At 37.2% G+C, this 22,169-nt stretch overlaps 3 protein-coding genes across 7 annotated transcripts; all 3 read right to left on the bottom strand.

The window, feature by feature from the left end:
• Positions 1–821: 821 nt before the first annotated feature.
• LOC8285572 (signal recognition particle 43 kDa protein, chloroplastic) lies at positions 822–2,310 on the bottom strand. Its single transcript, XM_002512342.4, has one exon. It carries the CDS (start codon positions 2,156–2,158, stop codon positions 968–970), a length of 1,191 nt encoding a protein of 396 aa, XP_002512388.1. The 5' UTR covers positions 2,159–2,310; the 3' UTR covers positions 822–967.
• Positions 2,311–2,458: 148 nt separating this feature from the next.
• Positions 2,459–7,415, bottom strand: LOC107260763. The gene is made up of 5 exons (XM_015714997.3): positions 6,592–7,415; positions 6,282–6,399; positions 5,377–5,729; positions 4,777–4,875; positions 2,459–4,283 (listed from the first exon to the last, which is right to left on the bottom strand). Exons 1-5 carry the CDS (start codon positions 7,248–7,250, stop codon positions 2,921–2,923), a joined length of 2,592 nt encoding a protein of 863 aa, XP_015570483.1. The 5' UTR covers positions 7,251–7,415; the 3' UTR covers positions 2,459–2,920.
• Positions 7,416–7,504: 89 nt separating this feature from the next.
• On the bottom strand, positions 7,505–21,765 carry LOC8285571 (DNA polymerase zeta catalytic subunit). 5 transcript variants are annotated; one of them, XM_048380300.1, is made up of 24 exons: positions 21,427–21,755; positions 21,255–21,337; positions 20,820–20,877; positions 20,643–20,692; positions 20,411–20,523; positions 20,272–20,314; positions 20,096–20,164; positions 19,232–19,387; positions 18,949–19,120; positions 18,770–18,861; positions 18,249–18,671; positions 16,472–18,098; positions 15,894–16,121; positions 15,754–15,804; positions 15,335–15,678; positions 15,006–15,148; positions 14,099–14,690; positions 13,174–13,320; positions 12,020–12,295; positions 10,701–10,808; positions 9,923–10,128; positions 9,108–9,411; positions 8,285–8,902; positions 7,505–7,906 (listed from the first exon to the last, which is right to left on the bottom strand). In XM_048380300.1, the coding sequence occupies exons 1-24, from the start codon at positions 21,536–21,538 to the stop codon at positions 7,733–7,735; spliced, it is 6,189 nt and encodes a 2,062-aa protein (XP_048236257.1). In that variant the 5' UTR covers positions 21,539–21,755; the 3' UTR covers positions 7,505–7,732. The 5 variants fall into 5 exon arrangements, 4 of the variants coding, with proteins under 4 accessions (XP_048236257.1, XP_048236258.1, XP_048236259.1 ...); XM_048380301.1 differs by lacking the exon at positions 12,020–12,295 and having other exon boundaries at positions 21,427–21,756; XR_007217707.1 differs by lacking the exon at positions 7,505–7,906 and having other exon boundaries at positions 8,830–8,902; positions 9,108–9,427; positions 21,427–21,764.
• Positions 21,766–22,169: the final 404 nt, after the last annotated feature.

The raw sequence follows: 22,169 nt of genomic DNA, 5'->3' as shown, positions 1-22,169 counted from the left end.
TATATTTAATTTCAATCAAAATATTTATTCTATAAATTCTATATAGTTAAGCTTGAGTCTATATTTAAAATAATAAAATCCGACTCAAGTTTGAAATTTATTTACTTGTGAGCAATTCTTTTACATTTCTTTCACCATGAAAAAATCTCTAGCAATAATGAGATTGTGAATTTGAAGTTAAGACTTTTCAGATTTTTACAAGTTAGATTACAGATCATGCTATTTATAATTAAAATAACTTTTATTTTCATTGTTCACAGTTTTAAAATTAATAAAGTGAAAAAAAAAATAGAAAAATCAAGTTTCTTATGAAAACGTTGGGAAAGTGTGAAATTGGAACTATAAAGCATTTGTCTATTTTATTTATAACAAAAAAAAAAAAAAAGGAATTCGTGCATTTCATAAACTTTCACATGTTTTTATTCCAATGTAAGTGGGATGCTTTGTTTGTTTCCAGAATTTCGTTTTATAATTATAGAAGCAATTAAAGTGGCAGTAAATAATAATAAAATATTTTAATTCTCAGCTTTGTTTGCTATAAATCTATGGCATAGTTTAGCAAATTTTAAATTTTGAATGAATTTTAAGAAACCATAAAGTGTAATTAGGTGAGAAAATTATGGAGAATGTATTCAATGTCAAACTGACAATGAAAAGAAGAAGCAGATTTAATTACATTACGTGTTTCACATAAAAGAATATCTTCAATGTTTAATGAAAATAATGATACAGGGAGTTAAATGCAACATAAACAAAGTTTAAGACCTCAATTTGCAAAAATAGAAAAGGCAGTGAAAAGCTGAGAGACCTCTGAAGATGGGTTTTTCTGAGAAGAAATATTAATAATTATAAAGAAGGGATCATGGCTCAACTATAAATGTGCTAAAATAAACTAAAAGAAAAAGAAAACCATAAACCATTGTTCTGCCTAAAAACAAATATGAAATTTGTCAATCACAAAATTACATCAAGAGTTGTCATTCCCATTTTCACTCAATTGGGTCTCCAATTGGTCACCAACACCATCATTACCTAAATGGACCTGCAGATGATTTCCAACTCCATTAGTATTATTATTATTATTATTAACCTGACCATCTTCAAATTCCTTGATCAAATCAGGATCAACATTTTCTTCAGGCTCCCAAGTGGCTTCATCAATATCTGTCCACTTAACAAGATACTCATTTTTGCCATCCTCACGAACTCTTTTACCCATCACTCCCTCTGCTACAGCATACTCTAATCCTGCCTCAAAATCTCTGATCAAATCCTCACCGATCACCCCAGCTTTGACCCACTCATTATCACTGCCGTCCTTCCATTTCACCAAATACTCTACCTTATCACCCTTCCCCCTTTTCTCTAACAATTCCTGTACCTCTGCGTACTCGAATATTTCCTCATTTATTACCCTAATTACATTTTCTAACCCGAGTCTTCTCGCAAATTGCGCCGGGTTCCCCTTTGGGGTCACATTTAAAATTTGCTTAGCTAAAGCTAAGGGTGTTAAGCCTTTGTCATCTTCTACTTCGGGATCCGCACCTAGCTCGATTAACAACTTTACGATTCCCGGTTGCACATAACCAGCCGCCATGTGAAGCGCCGTTAAGCCACCGCTGTTATCGCGGTGGTTCAAATCAGCTCCAGCTTCAGCTAGTAACTTAACACAAGGCTCAGAGCCGAGTCCAGACACGAAGAGTAACGCCGTTCGGCCATAACTGTCAACGGCATCAACGTCGCGGTCGTCATCGGCAGAGAGGAGTTCGGAGAGAGCGGCGTGATCGGCTTTTTTAGCAGCGGTCCACCATGGGGATTCGTATTCGGCTATAACGTCTTTAGCAATGTAATTGGACGGGACCCATGAAGGGGTGTGGCCATCCTTCCATTCAATTAAGTATTCCATGCCAGTGCCGTCTTCGAGGGCTTTGCTGCCAATGATTTTGCTGACTTCTCCGTATGATTCGTCATCTTGGGTGCTGGGTTGCAGCGGGTTTTGGGTTTCTTGGTTTTGGATGGCGAAAAGAGTGAAGCTTGGCTTGAGCGGTTGTGTTTTGAGAAATTGATGGGAAAAGAAAGACGGTGATGAAGAAGGGACAGTGAGATTGGGAGAGAGTTTCAGGCGAGATAGACATCGATTAACAAAGAGAGTATCCATAGTGGGTAAAATGGAGGGGTTAGAGAAAGGAGTGAAAGCCCATTGAAACCTCTGAAGTTTGAGAGAAGAGAGAGGATAAGAAATCTAATCCATTTTTATGGATAGAAGATGATGGAATCATGTTTCCTGATTTTGTATGTCCACGTGTACGTAGTTTAAAAATAATAACAGTAATGTGTAATAAAGGTTCCGCCACCACTCATCATGGTGGTATAATGCCCAAGACCTCATGTTATTGTCCATTTATTAGATATTATTTGCCTTCCCTTCTCCAAACAAAGAACAAACGAACCCAAGAAATAAAAATTGAAAGAAGTAGATTTATTATTGGTATTGTTGGAGGTGTAACCTGTGAATGCTAAACTATGACTACTAATGTAAAGGAAAAGAGAAGCAGAAGCATTTTAGTTTGCATGAATTTCATCGACTACCAATCATTTTCTTATTTGTTTCAGCAGCAGCAGCACAAACTTCTATATTATGATAAAGTTCGTAGGTGACAAAAACCTGTGTCATACCAGGCTTATACCAGTTCTTCAGTGGGCAACCCCGGAACTGGAACTGAGCGACGAAGTGGCATGTTAGTGATCAGGCTGGAGAAGCTAGTTACAGTCTTTGGAGATGATTGTATTTACTTCACGGGCTTCCCGAGTAAAGACTGCATACGGTCACTTGATAATATGAAACTGGGAGCTGAAATGCCAGTCATCTTCATAATATGCCAAGAACGTCTGACGGTGTCAATCATTCACCAGCCCAAGTTTACCTTTCAATAACTCGTCGGCTATTTCTGATCTCACCAAAATTGTTGTCCGAATCCATGTTATAATCACGGGACCTTCCTTCTTGCCGATTCCGAAAGCCTTCTTGTTTTGGTCCCTTAAAGTTTCTAAAATTGCCTCCTCTGTCGTTCGTCCTCCTTGCGGAATGATCATTACCTCCAAATCCTCTATTTTTATCATGGGACCAATGAGATGATCTATCAAAATTATCATTCCGGGAGTTCCTTCTGTCACCCATCTTACCCAGTCCTCTATTTTTGTCATGGGACCTATGAGATGATCTCTTAAAATCATCATTCCAGGAGTTCCTTTTGTCACCCATCTTACCCTTCGGTCTTCCCTTACCATCACTTGCAAACGCGTGATCACCATGACCTCTGAAATCGTCACGTCTTCCACCAGCTTCCATTTTGTTCCTTCCCGACCTATCTCCCCTAGAATATAGCTGATCATCCTCGGATTCTGAACCAGAAAAGGAAGCATTTCTCAAACCAGAACTTCTCTGATAGCTCCTTCTGCCTAAACCCTGCTTATTTCCTTTCCGTTGGCCGGAGCCAAAGTCCTCATCTCCATCAGAATCAAGCTCAATCTCTTCATCTGACCCAAAACTTAGTCTCCTTGATGGACCAGCTGGGCTTCTACCTCTGTTTTTATGTCTAGCATCAGCAACATGACTAGATTTCCATTTTGGGTAAACTGAAAGTTCTTCATCAGAATCTATTTCCAGTTCATCATCCTGAGAACCAGAGAAAGTTGCCCTTTTACGCATAGACTTAGATGGCTTAACGTATGATGGAAGATTTTTCCTTGGATGAGTATGCAAGTTATCATCAAAGTCTTCATCATCTTCAAATGCTGAGGTCCCTTGTTGAGAAATAATGTTCCGAGAACTATTCCGAGCAGAACTATTGTTTTCAGTATCCAGCTCATAACTGTCAATGTCATCTTCATCATCAAAATCATCAAACCCCACCCCAGGACTATTATGACTAGGTTCAGAATATTCTCTTTCATGACCTCTTGAAATTCTGCTGCCTCTGTCAAGCTCAGCATCAAGCCCTCTAAAGTTTCCTCCTTGAGCTTGAGCATGTAAAGGAGAGTCTTCTTCCATTGCTGATGGATCTGCATACTCAAAAGCAGCAACATCTGCCCCATCTGATTCATTGTCATCAAAGTCGAAATTCCAGGCATTGGAAACTTCTGCACGGTTGGCACTCTTCTCCAACCTTGGTTTATGAACATGCTGCCTATCTTCCATTTTATTTTCAATAAATTCATCAGGTGGACGCTTGCAATCACAATGGAAACAAGCCATATTCCTCCTATAGTTCAAGAAGTTGCACCTGCCATAACATATAACTGACAACTGTTAGTACCACTTGACAAACCTTATCCAAATTGCAGAACACACTTCCGTTGTATTTGGACAGATGGATTTGAAATGAAAACATTTAGATTTAAGACTGCATAGGTTTTCTTGGATAAGATTCATGAATAGAAGTTAGATTGATGAACATAGACAAAAAGACTTATTAAGGGCAGATTTGACACATCTACAAAAAGATGAAATCCCAAATCCATACCAAATAAGTTTCAACCACATTCATGACTGCAATCTTTGTTCATGACTTTAATCAACTAAAGGACATGCTAAACTTCATTCAATCATTCGAAAATAGAATCACACTCTTATTCCCTTTATTTGAAACCTTCCATCCCAATGGCACATTAGTGATTTTAATAAACTGCGTAGTTATTTCTACTGCAGAAGACCTACAACTAATAGTTGGACTATTGCAGAATAGAGGCAGGGTAAGACGAGTTTGGAAAACTTACTCTGGGCATTCCCACTCTCCTGGAAGCAATTGTCTCTTCGGCCGCTTGGCGTCACATTGTAAGCACACTGTATTCTTGGCAAAATTCATGAAGTCACACCTGAGACATATGTGCAACATTCTTAGCAACTGGCAGGACATATTTATGGATTAACAGTTGAAAGGAGAGTAACCACTGCTGGTTTTAGAAAACAAAGTCAGAAAACAAAGCCAGCCAATGATTGTTTGAATTTGAAACAACATTTAGAAAACAAAGTCAGTTAACACCTGGCGATGACTTTTCTGAGGCCTTCTGCTCTGAGACATTTCATGGATGCGTACGAGCATCATGATACATGTCAGATACAGACGCTTAACCAAGATGCAAAAGCTAACAAATGTAACAAGAAGAAGATTAGCTAAAGGATTATACCACAAATACAAAGTTTTATGAAGATAGTTTTGCAAAGGAACAAAAGTGTTGCATAAAAAATATCCCAAGGAAAAAAGCTCTTCAATTGTAATTTTCGTTTAAAAATGTATGCGGCCTTGGAAATTTAGCACCATTTACATCGATGAATGACGATATATGACGAGTAAAATATTATAAACTGTGACATACTTGGGACAGAGCCAATCCCCTTTTTTCATCTCAACATCATCACGTCCAACTCGTCTCTTTGGAGTAGGAGGAGGTTGCTTCACCTTTGGTGGGGGCTTTTTAATTACTGGAGGGGGGAGATTGGGATCTATTGGAACGGCACTCAGCTTTACAACCTCATGAAGTAATTTACGGACTACAGTCTTGAGTGATTTTTGTTTCAAAAGAGACTTGTTGACTACCGATCCATTTATAGGATCAAAACCATAAGTGAAAAGAACCCTCATGATATCAATAGTCCGGGCCTCGTCCTCTTTATTGGTTAGCAGATACGCCCTTTCACAAGAGCTTCTCAAACTGCAGTTACTACAAACCTGAAATATGAATAAGCAGTCAACAAGAGAGTTGTTATTGATAATTAATTGAAATATTATCCAATGAGGAGGTCTTAGTCTACATTATAAAATAATGCTTCTGTTGGAAAAAAATGCTGAATAATTATAGCCCTTTCCCTTTAAACCATTATGGGAGGGGGAAGAAATTGGTAAATAGAAAGCCAAAAGAACCAAGAACAAGTATCATACTTAAACGTAATACAGATAGAAACATCAACAATTCCTTTCATCAAGTGATATGAAAGTTAACAGTTTAAAGATAAATATTTAAAGCACATGGGAAAATATGTTAAAAATTACTTCCTAATTTTAACAGGAAAAGAAGACTGCATATTATCAGTTTTATTTCATTTAATAGCCAGGTGTACCAAAGCACGGGCAAAATATATCAGTACACTTGAAATAAACTGCATCTATATTAACAGTTCAATTATGCAAGCTCATCAAAATAATGCAGAGAGAGAGAGAGAGCCATGAGAAGTGGTAAATTAGTTTCAAAGCATAGGCAACTAACAAGACAGTAATACTTACATCACCTTCATCAAGGTGGACATGCTTTCTCAAAAGTTTTGCAGAGAAAACAACCTTATTATCTGCACTTGGGCATCCATAACCAACCAAAATCTGAATATCCTGTCTCGACAACAACCTGAAATCAATTTTCTATCACATCACATGTCAAGCCAAGTGATAAGACTTGCAACAACACACTAAAAATACAACAACAATTAAAAAAAAAAAAAAGCCCTTCTAAAACCACTTCGATTAAAGTGACATCGTTAATTAAAGAAAAAGTTATAAACTAAGAAAAAAATGATTAATTTTCAGCAATTACACGAACCTAAAGATATCAAACCGGTCTTTTCCAAAATTGACACAAGCATCCTGCAGAGTCTTCAAATCCTTAAAATCAATTCCAACATCATCACCAACTCCGTGTACTTCAAATCCCAAATCTTGAACCATTTTATCTTCATCTTTCCTTCTATGATCAAAGTAGTTCTGCTGCACTAACCTTTCCATCAATTCAATCCACTCAGGCCACGGATGAACCACCTCCACCTCACTTTTCTTCTTTGACAGCTCAACAGAGTCATTAGCCTCTGACAAATTTAAATTTGAGTCACCACTATCCATATACCCAGATTCAAAGTCTTGATTCTGGTTTTGAGAACTCAATATTTCTGGCTTCTGAGTACTAATAATTTCTGGGTTCTGTTGCTGAGGTTGCATAGTATTTTTAGAATGGCGCCAAGCGCGAATTCTTTGAAGAGTTTCATCTTTCTGGGCACGTTCACGTTCAATAGCATCAATTTGATCGAAAACAAAGCTCATGCGAGCAGATAGAGAAGAGGGTTTTGGTGGGTCTGGTAAAGGGGAAGAGGTAGAGTAGGGTTTAAGCGAGTGATGGAATAGATGGTGAAAGATTGCCGCTTTAGGGTTTTTGGAGACTTGAGTGATGCGTTTCATAAGAAGTATAGTGATTGGATTGTGCCCCATTTTACTGAGAGTGTGCGTGTGAGCGTGTAGCTATAAGAACAAGAAGAAGGAGCAGAAGAAGAAAGCAAAATCTTGCATTTGAAAGTGAATTAGAAAGACAGTTCAAAAAGCCTAAACTTCAAACCCTTTTTGTTTTTGTCTTGGTCACCCAGGCAGCGAGGAAAATGAACATTAGGCCTTGGGCCCTTATGATGAAGAGCCATTAGAGCCCAAATAATGAAGTAGCTTACGATGTCCTGGTTGAAATGGTCGAGTTATATGTATGCAGACAGATATAATTACTTCACTATCTAAATACAGTAGGATACAATAGCAGTCCATCTTCCTTGAACGAGTAATGCAGAACTATACAGCTATACAAGAGGGTCAAAAGCCTCTACTGATTAAATTATAAACCCAAGAGAGTAACCGCTTGGTGGACAATTCTAACTGAAAAAAATTATGCATTCATACAATATAAGAGATGTACAAGGTGCTCATATTCAGAACCACTCGACCATACATTTTGGGTAGAAACCTTTATCGGCAGCAATAAGAGAGAGACCTTGTAGTTCTTTCTGCACTTTACGCCTCTCGTAAAAGACCGAGCAAGCAAGTGAAGTGCACTTGACCCCACTCTCCAGAAGCCAGTCTCCACCTCCACAGTGTCGACATATCTGCAGGAGAATCAAGATTGTTGATTAATAGAGAGAGAGGAACGATTAGATCACAAGCATTAATTTAATTGAATTAAGAAAACTTGCAATACACGACCTTAATCTGAAGTTGATATAATGACAAGGCCAGCACATACCAAATAGCTAATTAAAAAGAAAAAAGCTTAAGAACTTCATCTTCCAAAAACATATGAATCTACTCCAAACTTCATCCAAAATCAGGGAATGCTGTTGATATCTTATCCATTGCAAGTGGACATGCAATAAAATTATTGCAACCAAAATGCATTAGGGTGAATGGACCATCACCACACATCAAGAAATTATAGCTACTGTTAACCCCTATGACTCCAGTACAAGTCACAAGATAATACTTACAGCTGCAAGGTGTTGCATCTCCCTCTCCAATTTAGAGGTCCTTCCAATTACAGCAGTTGCAGCAGCAGTTTCCTTCTGTGAACATTTGTTGCAAAGACGTGTTGATGCGTTCACCAACTCATCGCATAGCACACAATGTTTTGAAAGATAGTAATAATCAATTCTAGTTCGCTGAGGATTTGAACCATATGATGGGCGCTTAGCATAAGTATCCCTGCCTGGGCGAGGCATCTCTAAAAACCACTGGTTTAAGTCTGCACCAAGAAGTCCAAATACCCGCTGCAATGCTGGAATTATCTGTTTGCTAATGTAATATATATCATTTAATCTGTAAGGAGAATCGATAGCCAAAAGGTCCAAAGGATCCACAACCATATCAACCAGGCGAGCACCTGGTTCCCCATGAATCACAACATAAGGCACTCTCTCTGCATACCGTGGTTCTGCCCGGGGATCTACTTTCATTGCTTTAGTAGCCAAGATTGCTGCCGGTGGGAGTGATGAAGCTGCCCTTGTACTGTAAGTGCCCAAGCGAACCTCTTTTGCAAAAATAAAATCTTGAAGAGACACTCTGCCAGATAGAATCCGTGTCCATTGCCGCTGCAAATATCCTTTAATCTGTATCCAAACATGGAAATATTTACTTGGAGAAACTCTAACAGGAAAAAAAGATCGAGAAAGCACTGATTAATATGTATTTTTGTAAATGGTTAGAAGATTAATAAAAACAGATTTAATGGTTCAATAGTTTTAAAAATGAATTCTCAGCTTAGACTTTATGGTGCAGGATAGAGTAACAGGGTAAAAGTGTACACATTTCCACCTCAGAGATATCCTGATGTTCAAAAAAGAGTCTCAGTGACTGCTCCAACATTTTGGCAACGGCACCACAAGTATCTCTGCGAACAGTCTCAATACCTTTGGCATCAAAAACAGGTTCAGTCTGATCAGCACTCTCATAGCTGTAACCAACATAACGTTTCTTAGTTAGGAGGAAACATGGATGATAGACTTTCTCCAATTTCAATGTCACTGGATCTGGATTCATGGCAGTTACAGCAGAAGCTATCTCGCGCCCAATTTGAAATGATTCTTCGACAGTGCGGCCCTTGAGAAGGACAAACATGCTGCATTAAACAAACCCTAAACATAGATGAAACAACGCAAAGCAAGAGAGATAAAATAAAATAAACTGAGAACTAAATAGCACAATCATCTTCAAAATAATGACATCATCAACCACTAAAACCACTACAAGAATGTACAAGGACATGTGTCTACACTAAAATGTTGAAGAAAATTGCTAGTAAACTAAGTTTAACCTTTCAGTCACCAAAATCTATGACGAATATATGAACAGGGTTCCAGATAAACTGCTGAAGAAAAGAAACTTTTCTGGCGAAAAAGAAGTGAACACTTTGCTGAGGCTCTGACAAGACGTCTTAAGTAAATGAAGCTGCATAAGAATATCAACTGAGATTCCCACAATCTAACACTACAAACATGCCACATTTTATTACAAATCACAATAACATAAGTCAGGCATCCAACACTTGTCCTCCATATTTTGTGCCTTGTGAACTTATTGGATTAGCATCAAAATTTTTCAATCCCTAAAGTAGTAACTAGAGTTTATACCTGTCAGTATCACCATATATAACTCTAGCATTCCACTTATCACTTGCATTTACCAAAGAAATAGCTTTTTCCAGTGTGCTACGGCCACATTGAACAATACTGTCAGCAAGCTCTGCACAAGGCATGCGACCACTAAATCCAGCAGCTGTATAACCATAGGTTACATTCGCTATCAGCTTTAAAGCAAGCTGTCTTGCATTAAATATCTGAAAAAGAATATGAAAATTTTAATGTTTTAGAAGATCTGAATCAATGCATAATCAATCGACATGGTCAGAAGAACAGTCAACAAGTTATTAAGCAGCATGATAAATGATGCAACTGTATCTTGTAGCAGTCCATAATTTTGTCCAGAATCAAATTTAGTGATAAGAATACTTATCTTGCTTCCTGCAAGAATACATATATTTAGGTCCAGAGGATAATATTAGATGTGGATGTCAGGGAAGATAACAAGGAAAACAATTGGAAAAGGAAAATGATGCTTTAGACTTCAATATCCAAAATATTGCTACTTCTAGTTTATTTTTCACTGAAAGTGGTTGCTCCAACATTTCATAGCAGGAATAAAGGAAAACTATCTAAATCAAGCATATTTCATAGCAGTAGATTAAGAAAAACTATCAAAATCAAGCATATTTCATATAAAGAAAAACTATCTAAATCAAGCATATTTCATATAAAGAAAAACTATCTAAGTCAGGCAGATACTTCTAACAGTCCATATCTAAGCGCTTAATGAATAAGCAGTTCAAGTATTTTTCTAGTGCAGACATACCCGGTGAAGAACTTGCTGGGTTGGAGCCAACTTCTTCATTGCTTGTTTGACCATTATTCTTGTTGATAATATTTCTTCCAGTAACCGAGGCAGTACGCCTTTACGAACCTGCAAATGCAAGGAATTGACATGACTTTATTTTTTTCTTCCTTTCCCCTTTTTCTACAAAGAGTACAGGCGCTACTCTCAGAAAATTAATGAAATTTTAACAACAGATCAATTACTGCAGAATAAAATATGAGTACTGGCCCCACTAGCGAAAAAGAGAGCAAAAGAGATAAACTAATTATAAGCAAGTTACAACCAGAAATGCACTGTCAAAAACTACATCTAGATATTTTATAAATTGCCAGAGAATTACTTCTATATTTGTCAGTTGTCAATTGTTTTGGCACCAGACAAGAAGAAGAAAAGACAAGAACTCATCTTGTGGAAACTTAGTTAGGCCACATCACAGGCTAGCAACAAAGATTGCCATCACAGTGGCCACATGAATTCAAAGCAGATTATGAATCCCTATAAAGGACGTTATCCTTGTACAACTAAATTCTATGCATATAGCTTATCAAATTCACAAGGGTTAATTTCACCAATGGTCAATCAGCTGAGTACTCGACTTCAATGTCTATATTGTTGAAAAATCATTAAAGTTCAGTTTCCATTTTCTGCCACCAGGGGCATATTCTAGTAAATGGCACCGAAACATGCCATGGCAATCCATTATAACTCTATTAATGGCCCTAAACAACAGAAAATAGATCTTTAGCTTTTAATGTTCCACTTTTGCATCTGTAGTTCGAGCAAAATTGATTCCTGGCGAATTTCAGACAGCTATGAACTCTGATAATTATTCTGCAACTAATCAAAGTTTAGTTGCGCCACTAAGTCAAGTTCAATTTGAGTGGCTTTGGATGAAATTCATCCCAATCATCAATGTATGTTAAACATAATGGAGACAGTGAGAAATATAATAATTGATATGAAGTTCCACCCTACCAGCATTTAAGAATGAACCTCAAGTCATCTTGCATATAGCTTTACAGAATTGAAATGTAATAATTGCAATGACTAGGTGGAAGGCTATAATTAATTGATTTGCAAAGGAATTAGAGAAGAAGTCTCTCAATTAGATAAATGGTATGGAAGCATTTCAGCCTGACATTTCTTTCATTGAGCTTAATCAACAATAACAATTGTGTCCAGAAACAATTCCACACCGAAGCATCCTCAACAAAAGGAAAGCATGTTACAAATACATATGCATGAGACATACTAGTGAAGGCAAATTAGTATAAACAAAGAGTAACAAAATGAATTACCTTTGAAGGCACATACATAACACCATTTGGAGTAAGCAGTATTTCATCTTTCAAATCCCCTAGAACACGTGGATCTGGTGAAAATGAACTAACCCCTAGTGTATTCACCTTTGAAGATGAAACATTTCCAAGACATGTACAAAAGCAAAGGTTATATGCTATTATCATCGACGGATAAAGAGACTGGAAATCCAAGACTACAACTGGATCAGCATAAAAACCAGATTCTGGCTCCATTACTAAGGGTAAGCACTCCATTGCAGGTTGAGAAGCAACCTACATAAAACAAAGTAGAGTCAATATTCAGACAGTTACAACCCAAAACTACAGGATGAGTTCAAAAGAAAAGAAAAAGGAAAAGGCAGCAATATCACCCTATGCCATAGAGTATGCTGGAAGAAAACTCAGGATCAGTGCAGAAATGACATCAAGGAACACCAGTTTAAGAAATTATGCTTCCCAGTTACAACAACTAGTCCAGAGTTGATAAGTGATAAATGGGCTTGGGTAGAACTCATCCCAAAAGCTAGCTCAAAGGAAGAGGGTATCCAATCCACTTATATACACTATAACAGCCCAGTAACCAAGTGATGTAGGATAAATATAACTACTAACACCCTTCCTCACGTTTAGCGTGACATGCAAACGGGCCGGGTCCAAACCCACCATTGCAGAAAAAAGGCCGGCTCTGATACCATGATAAATGGGCTTGGATAGAACTCATCTCAAAAGCTAGCTCAAAGAAAGAGGGTGTCCAATCCACTTATATACACTACAACAGCCCAGTAACCAAGTGATTTGGAATAAATACAACTTCTAACAATAAGGAAGCGAATGTAAAGTTGTAAGCCATATGCCAAAAGAACCTATTATTAGTTGGCTCAAAGGAAACTTGAAGTATGTATGCGAATATAAGATGACACTATATCACAATAATATTTCTTCCTAAAACCCATCTAAGCAAATAAAATAATCATATAGAAAGGAGGGTAGGTTTTTAAAGCAAGCATCGGTTAAGTCCTCAAGTCAAAAGCTTTTGGCAGAAAAATATGTCAAAATATCTATAAATGCAGATTCAATCACATTTTCCATGGAGGCAATGTATTATAACATCCATCAGGCAATATTTTGTAAAAAGTCTACTAGGCAATAACCTGTTGATTCCCAGGAGAAATGGCTAGATAATTCTGAGTATGTGCCAGTCTGAGAAGCATAGATTCAACACGGTACTGTGAACCTCGTGAGAGAACTGAAAAAAAGTCGATGCCAAATACGCGAGCGAGTTCTGATGTTCTATTTATCTGCAAAACCACCCACGTCAAGATCAAAATCAGCTATCAAGAACCCAAAATATAAATTATGAAACAAGAGGAAAAAGAAGCAACAATTTCTAGATACTTCTTTCTCATATAATACTATACTTTCATCAGCTAGAAAACATGAGAATTACTCTACTTCTGTCATCTTAAATACCATTTCTTTCTTAATTGATTAAATATTAAAAATATTTTTTTTTTTAAAAGTACGACAGGGCTTAGGTACGATGTAATATTTCTTCTGCAAAAGGTAAAGGGTAAATGAATGTCAATCGTCAAAAAAGTTCCACTGAAAAACAATTTTTTCAAGTAAGAAGAGGGAGAAAACTACAGGCCATGAACTAAATGACCATAGAAGGCTGGATTTATGAAAGAGCTTCTCTTGGTTTTACATTAAACAAAAATATCAGCCAAATTGTTTTAACTATTTAACCATTATATAAATTTCAACATCAAGACGAATACACTAGAAATGTTACATAAAAGAAAATTTCACTCAAAACACCCCTCTGTATTCAACCAAATCCTGAAATCAACTCACATGTTAAAAGTGATAGCCATGAGAGAATAAGAACTAATCTACCCCACATAAGACTCACCTATTTAATTGTTTTGGATGCAGAAAAGACAGACTAATATAAAACCACAGATACCATCTTTAACACGTCATATTATTCTTTTTTCTTCAAGAAAGAAAAAGGTCAGCAAACCCAAAAATGGCAACATACAAATATCATTGTACTTCAGATTTTTTAAGGCTTACCATATCAAGTTGATTCATTATCTCAAGGTTCAATTTTGCTCTATGTACCATGTACTCAATACATCTATATCTTGCTCTTCCAGGACCACTAGAAAACCATTTTGTTAATACTCTGTATGGTATTGATGGAATTTTTCGCCTTAAAACAGCTTCACCAACAGCTTCAACTGTATACAAGTTAAGCTTAACTTCATTACGTATCAGTCTCCATATGTTAAGGACAATTCTACCACCAACATGGACGCCACTGGCATGAGTTCGGCCCCATTCATCTTCAATTACTGCTTGCTCTACCAAAGCAGACTCTGCAACTAATGATTCATCCAGCATAGTAGCAAGTATTTCCTTATCAGAAATTTCTGTTTCTCTAGCCCCTATGTTGGCTTCTAATGGTGTCCGAGAAATGTTATTAAGTAAGCCCATACCAAGATGTGCAGCCCTCTCGGCCAAAAAACCAAGAGAACCGCCTTGAATATCCCAACCCATTAAAATATCTGGATCAACTGAACCTATAATCCTTATAAAATGGGTAACCAAGTGCACCTCCTCAGAGAAATAAAGCACCTTGTTTACAGATAAGCCATCAGAACTCCTACAAATAACATTTGAGTAAGAAAGGAAATAGTTATTTACCATGTAAAAGATTTGTCATATGGCATAAGCCACAAATTAGACAAACACCCTTCAGGGTTAAGTACAATCTCGGTTAACCTATGTTCTTCATTTTTTTCCCTGAAATCCCAAACTCAAACAAGTGTAGCATAAGGTTAAGTACAATCTCACTTATTATGGTGCTCAAGATATCCCAACCAGTATATTGAAGATCCAAATTCATTAAAAATGCAGAAGACCAACCTACAGAAAGATAGTACAGAAAATCCCAAAAGTGTGACTGTAATATTCATACCTCGCATAAGATTCTTCGTTACTATGCAAAAGAACTTGAACTTCAACAGTAGAATCATTATCATTTTGGAAAGCAAGAGCTACAGTATTGATAGCATCAAACCGAGGATCTGGTCTTAGATCTCCTCTAGATTCAGCTTGAACCTGTTAGCATAGCATTCCAATCAATAACTAACATTCTTTCCAACCATAATAAAATATCACATGGTAGCAGTTGTCACCAAGGCTAGAGCTGCAAACAAACCTTCCAAAAGCAAGATGTTGATAGAGATATGTCTATCTATACATTGTATACAGGAAAAATTACATCATATGTGCTGTTATGAATACCTCAATGCTTAACATGGTTAATTGTTGCCCAGCACCAGTGCTAGCAGGATCCCGAAATCCAATTTGACTGAGGGGAGTAGGCCTTGATCTCTCATTTGGACCCGAAATTTGAGATAAATCTATAGAGCATTCAGTACATGCATTTAGTTTTGCATTATTTTCTTTGTGATGCAATGGTCTTTGAAGCTCATCAGTATTAGGGTGGAACTCTGAATTAATAATTTGATGTTCTTCTTGTTGCACTTGATCCTCTATAAGTCTTACATTAGATACAGAGCGCAATTCCATGGAAATGTTATCACCATAAACACGTGAAGAATCATGTGAACCTGTCTCGGGAGAGCCTATAGAAAGTAGCACATCTAATAAGATTCTTAAACTTGCTGTCCTATTCAAAAGAATTTCAATAATATATCTACCTTGAATGGACAAAGGCCCTGCTGACTGCACATTAGTCTCTCCATGAGTATCTGGAAATCCCAACTATGGTTTTAGATGAAAATTGCAAGTCATCTGAAAGGACCTGAAACTTTTTTGGTAAGCAAATTCTAGCTCATACCTTCATTGTCACATCTTAACCATCTATACACACAATCTGCAGATGGGGGTGAATATATAGGTGTCAAAAGGTATAAGAGTGAGCCGTCATTTTGATAGTGAGTTGGGACACCCATGATAGCTTCTTGCTGATCATTTGAGTTGGTGTTTGGCAGGGCCTTGTTCTGAACTACTTTCTTCTCTTGACAGTCCCCTTCGAAAAATGGGAGAAGTTCACCCAATGCTTTCTCTAGAAGTTGGAAAGGTGGGATAACAAAAGAAAGATTATAAATCAGCAGTAATTTCCAACAGACCTACAACATCAAAGACATCAAGAAAACCCCACCCAACCCCCACCCCCCCCCTCCCCCTCTCTTACCCAACACACATATACACACACAACCGCCACCCCACGCAAACAGATCAACAAAAAAAAGAAACAGGCATGAAAAATAGAATTCTGAACTCGAAGCTTGTTTAAGAGCCTCTTAACCCTAAACATAAACCAAGTACACTAATTGTAACCAGACCAAAAACAACCCAGAGCAGAGGGAAGAGGAGAGGTTAAATATGAAAAAAAAAAAAAAAGGAAAGTACAACCTGAAGTTCCATGCTTGTTGTCCTTATTAACGAGGGATGAGTGACAAGATAGACCAGGTGAAAATGAAGCATTTTCAGAAGCTCCATCTTTCCAGTTCACCATAGGTGGTTTCCTGCTGAAGGTCATGCTGATTAAGCTTCCAGGTCCTCCCTCTATACTACCAACCACGGATATGAAGCTGTCATGTACAGAGAAACCAGACTCTCCACCAGGTTTTATAGCACAGCAGTTTTCATTCTGCAGAATAGATGTGTCAGCTGACACATCGATGCCCTTAGGATTTACACTGGGAATTTCATTTAACTGTTTTACTAAAGTGCTTTTCCCGTAGCCACTTTTATGTTCGTAATCATCTCTTGAAAACATCCCATGCTCAATAATAGAATCTGACAAACTGTATGGACCAGTAGCTTTCTTTTGCACCAATCTCTCATTAGCCAAATTTATATCCTCATACCCCAAGTTTTCATATAATAAATCAGATTTGAAATTGTGGTCACTACAAGTTATAGCTTCTGCAGAGATCACGCCTTTGCAGTCAAACTCTTTACCATTATTAGTTTCACAATGGCCAATGACAATTGTAGAATCTTGCTTATTGGACTTAAATGGGAAGTCTAATTGTTCCTTCTTTGTATCTGCTGATGAAGGATGAGAAATTGCCTGCAATGGGCCACCACTGCTGGATGCATTGGCTGCTTCCATGCATGTGTGAGAACAAGAATGAACAGATTTAAAATCATGAGCCTCGGGCAATTCTATTTGTTTCTCACTAACCAAAGACCTAAGGTCCACATACCCAAGAGGTTTTCCGTCATGTTTATCACCATGCCGTGCCAGGAAATCCAATTGTTCTGGCAAGAGAACCTTTCCCTGTTCATGTTCTCCTCGTGAACAAACTTTTTTAGCTCCATCAGGATTGTCATCCTGCTGAGGAATTCGGCGGCATCGCTTTCTTCTCATCAAATCCCGCACAGAGGATCCAACTAAGCCACCTACTTCACATATACCTGTGCCTGAATTTTTCATTAGATCATCGGAATATTCTCTCTCATTTCCCTCTATAGATCTGCGGCAGTAAATTTTTACTTCACAAACATGTGCTTTATCTATGTTTGACCCCCCAGCTTCTGAGTCATCATTTTCTTTTTCGGTCATCGAGATGGGTAAAGAGCCCCATAATAACTTCTTCCTTTTGCGCTTATTAGTGGTGCATGTTCCAGCAGTCTGCAATACCTGGTGTCGAAACTTCCTTTTGGATTCATCTTTAATCTCTATCCCTGATGAATTCCGAGAAGATTTGGCAATAGAAGAGAGCAAGGCATCCCCTTGAGCAGTCTCTGATGAACTTTGACTATGAATGCTACGATCACTAGAATGACATGCTTTCTCCTTAGAACCCTCTAAGTCGAACAAATCCTCAATTGAATCAAGAATGTCCTGGCACTCCTTTTGAGACTCACTCTCATAATCCATATTAGCTTTCTCCAGAACTTTTTCAATTGTTGCTTGCAACAGTGGACTCAGAATGGTCTCACGAACAAGTTCATCATCAGAGTTTATGTCTTCAGCTGCCTGAGAAGTGGCAAGCCACCTTAGAAGACCCAGAGCTTCCTTATCTGCAGCCTGAAATCAAATGAATTTTAAGAATGCTTAAACCATGTAATATGTGAAGGCAAAATGGAAGACTGAACAGCTCTTTCTTCATATTTTTAGGTAACAATGTAAAACATATGATTATAGTTGGAGAGTAGGAAAGACTAATCAAGGAACTACCTTTGGATCCAATGTTCCAATTGTCCCAGAGGATACTACGTCATTGGCAAACGACATTTCTTGACATGCATCCTTCCTTCCTGCAGTTGTGTCGACCCCCTCTTCACCTAGAGATTGCGGTAGTGATGAAGCTCCAATAATGTCTCTTTCTGTAGAACACTTCAAAAGCACTTCTGCGTTATTATAATTGATATTTCTGTCTTCAACTAAGATTTCTTCATCAGTCGAAGATGTCAATTCAGGCTGAGATTTTACATTATTCCCAACCAAAGATAAGTTTTCTTCAGATTCACTACACAACTCTGCAAGTGTTCTTTCAAACTCAAGATCATGTAACAGAGTTTTCAAAACATCCTCAGCAAGTGGTTTTCCAGGATCTGGTGGTATAGCTGCCTCATACACCCCCGTTCTCTCATACTCTTCCTGTGTCACCACAATGAAAATTTAACAAAGGGATGGCCAACCGATATAAGAGTCCATGATTACATATAGAATAACAGCATGACAGTAAGCAGGCAAACCTCCCAAATGGGTATAAGTGATTGCACCATTTTCACATCTGAAGAAGTTTGTGAGAGGGATGTATATGTTTTAAATTGCTGGTTAAGAATCTCTGTGAATCACTAAACAGTTAATAATTTTTGGCAATCAAATCATGAAATCAATAAATTAAGTGGCACAACTATGAAGCAAAGCTAACCATCAACAGTAGCATCTCCCTCAAGTTCACAAATACTTTGACGTTTAATGTGGTAGATGCCTTGATCTGAGGAAACCTCCAATTCATTGGAGAAATGCCACATCCAATCACTTGGAATAGTAGAAGATATCCAAACTGGATAACCTAAAGACTCACCAGCACTCAAACCTGCCTAATGAAAAGAACACATCACATCAAAAACAATTATTTTATGGAACATAACCAGTATGAATATATTCCCAGGCACCCTGAAAGCATGGTATGAGAAAAGACAAAAGATGACCTCAAGTTCAGCAGACAAGCATGTTAGACTTTCCTTCACTGGTCCATGTTGATGATTGCAATTAAATTTTCTTGGCGTACAAACAACAGGTACTGGATGACGGAACTTAATCTTTGATAAATGAACATGACTCATTCCATACAAGTTGTAGTCAATCTGGCAAAAAGAGAAGCTCAACTACCCACAGAGGAATCTCATATATGAGACAATTCAACAAGTAATGATGGCTGACAACAGACAAACTAAATCATTTTGCAGCATGCAACAAAAGTTTTCAAACACATGCATTGTGGACTCCAGCAATATTATCAAGCATGCAATGAAGTTGTCTTGTATTGATGTTAAGATGTTGAGAGCAGCTAATCAAACTCTTTGTTCATGTCTAAAACAATTACATTCTCCTATAAAATTTAATAGGATCAGGAACCATTTGGATGGATATCAGAGAACTGTTAGCCAAAATTATACATGCAAACAACACAAACTACTGGCTTGGTGCTCTCCCACATTATTGACCAGGATTTCCAGGAGATGTCATGAAGCATTTCCACAGCAAATCAGCAAGTCCCAACAAACAAGACTCATCTTTTTCCAGACCAAAGTGGTAGAATACAAAGAGCAGGAGTTGATGAACTTGACTGATAATTATCCAACAATTCATCCTACTAGCTAGATAGAACCAAGAACAAAGGTCAATAAAAAAGCCATCAAAGTGGTCAAATATCAAAAGCCAAAACAAAATGATACCAGAAATAACCAGCTAGTATCTTATGATATAGCCAATTTCTATAATGACATTCATATTAATAAGCTATAAATTTTAAAAAAATTCATGTAATAATTCGGCTATAAAAGGTCATTTACCAGAAACTGGAGTATGAAAGGAATATGAGCTTCATGAGGCTGCAAACTTTTATCAAGAATTGCTCCTCCCTGAAATAAGGAGGTATTAGTAAGACAGTCACTGTAAATCAACAAAAAATGCTAGTGAAAAGAATGCACCACAGAATGAGCACAATGGGCAGGTTTAAAAATGGTACCAGAAGAAGATTGGCAGCACGAGAGACATCATGTGGATAATAGCTAAGATTTTATAAAGGAGCCCATAAATGCAAATTCCAACCACTATGAAAAGAGAAAGAAGTGCAAGACAATATGGATAAGAAACCATTTGGATACAGGTATATCTTGAAAAAGAGCTCTTCTGATGAATGGTAACCATAAAATTTCCTTGCTCGTACAAGACTGCAGCCGTGAACATGCTGTCTTCTTGAACCAGCATTACCTTTAAGCTGCAAGTTCAAACCAAATGCCCTCATTTCACATCTAAAGTATCAGACATTTACAGGAAAGAAGAGCTAAAAAAAAACAAAAGAGAAAACATCTCAAAAGTAGAACAATGCAAGCATACCTTCAAAGCTTTTTCAAGGGCAAGAGAGATTGCATTTGTGTATGAATCACCTGCACAATCGAACGAGTTAAAGAGTACATGTTTGAGCATTATTTGTGAAATGAAAGACAAAATCAGGAAGAAAGAAAAAAAAGAAGAAGAAGAAGTCCATAAAACCCACTCCTAATTTAGTTATACCTTGTTGATCTGGATGAAGTGATATATCTGAACATGGGACATATAAATAGGGAAAAGCCTACAAGAGTGAATATTCACTGCTCAGCTACCAAACATAATACGAAGATAAGAAAAGAAAGTAATCAAGCAATTGTGCAAATCAAAGCAAATACCGCCAGTGGTTTAGTATAATTTCGTTTACACTAATCCAACTCAGTCCCTGTAAATATATACTAAAACATCCCTAGAAACTTAAGTTTCAAGATGAACATATTGAACAACATTTAATTACAAGAAACTCTAAAAACTAGCCCGACTGTGCTTTTAAGAAGTAAATAAATAAATAAATAAAAAGATGCTGTGTTTGCCACAAAATCAAAACACTGCCGGAATTATTCCAAAAAGAAAAATAGCAAGATATAAGAATTAAAAGGTAGAGAAGCAATAAGGAGTTACCCTATGAACATGCAAGCAAGTCTTTTGACCAGCAGGCGTTGAGCCATATATCCTTAAAACAGGAACCTCATTCACCTTCCCACCTTCAAAAGTTCAACAACTTTATCATATATAATGGAGGATATTTTGGCGAAAACGAAGCAAATTTGTAAGAGGAATGCAATTTTGGTACCTTGAAAGCTACTGTAACAAATATCGATGTTAGGGATTGGAGGTGCCATGTAGTAATCAATTGATACGATTCTTACACTGAAAGTTCTAGACTTCGATAGAGAACTCTCCATCGAGCTTTGCTTTAACTTATCAATTTGCCTCCAATTTAAAACATTTGATGCATTGAAAGACTCTGCATTTTCTTTTCTTTTCTTTTGAACTAAAATTTGAAAAGAGCTGTCATTTGGCGGGTTTTTCTTCCATTGTGAAAATGGCGGAGAAGCAGAATCAGTAGACCCCAGAAAACTTCTCGACTACTCCACTGATCTCATTCATATGACTTGTTATTTTACTCTCGACAACTGTTCAACCAAGCTAAACGACAAGAGTACTTTTATTTTTCCATTTACAGCCTTCAAACGACGATGAATGATAACTCCCACTATGCAGATGTCGTTTTAATCAGTGCTTAATGCTTTTGCATCTATCAGAATGCAGACACGTCATCAAATATCCAGGCATCAGTGCCAGCTGGTGCTAAATGCTTATGTGGCATACTGACGTGGTTTCACCATTGTATGCTAACATATATAAAAATGTAAAAAGCAAAGGGCTTCTAATTTTTTTATATACATGTGGAAAAACTTTGTGCTATTTTTTGTTTTAATTCTTTTTTGGTTCTAAGCTTAATTTAATATTTTGGGATTCTATATCTTTATTTTATTTGTTTAGAATTCGTTTCTATAAATCACATCGTTTATT

The sequence above is a fragment of the Ricinus communis genome, chromosome 10 (assembly GCF_019578655.1).
Source record: "Ricinus communis isolate WT05 ecotype wild-type chromosome 10, ASM1957865v1, whole genome shotgun sequence".
In the NCBI taxonomy this organism is placed as follows: Eukaryota; Viridiplantae; Streptophyta; class Magnoliopsida; order Malpighiales; family Euphorbiaceae; genus Ricinus; species Ricinus communis.
This window is presented reverse-complemented; position numbering and strand designations above follow the sequence as displayed.

Bases quoted from the DNA above. Each gene is read 5' to 3' on its own strand.
- LOC8285571 (XM_048380300.1), bottom strand. From the start codon at position 21,538: ATGGAGAGTTCTCTATCGAAGTCTAGAACTTTCAGTGTAAGAATCGTA. The intron at 18,672-18,769 runs GTTTGCCTGCTT...GTGGTGACACAG, and splicing joins CACTTATACCCATTTGGGAG to GAAGAGTATGAGAGAACGGG. The intron at 9,412-9,922 runs GTATAAACTCTA...TGTTTAATGCAG, and splicing joins ATATATGGTGATACTGACAG to CATGTTTGTCCTTCTCAAGG.
- LOC107260763 (XM_015714997.3), bottom strand. From the start codon at position 7,250: ATGGGGCACAATCCAATCACTATACTTCTTATGAAACGCATCACTCAA. The intron at 6,400-6,591 runs GTTCGTGTAATT...AATTGATTTCAG, and splicing joins GACCGGTTTGATATCTTTAG to GTTGTTGTCGAGACAGGATA. The intron at 5,730-6,281 runs GTAAGTATTACT...TTCATATTTCAG, and splicing joins TCCACCTTGATGAAGGTGAT to GTTTGTAGTAACTGCAGTTT.
- LOC8285572 (XM_002512342.4), bottom strand. From the start codon at position 2,158: ATGGATACTCTCTTTGTTAATCGATGTCTATCTCGCCTGAAACTCTCT.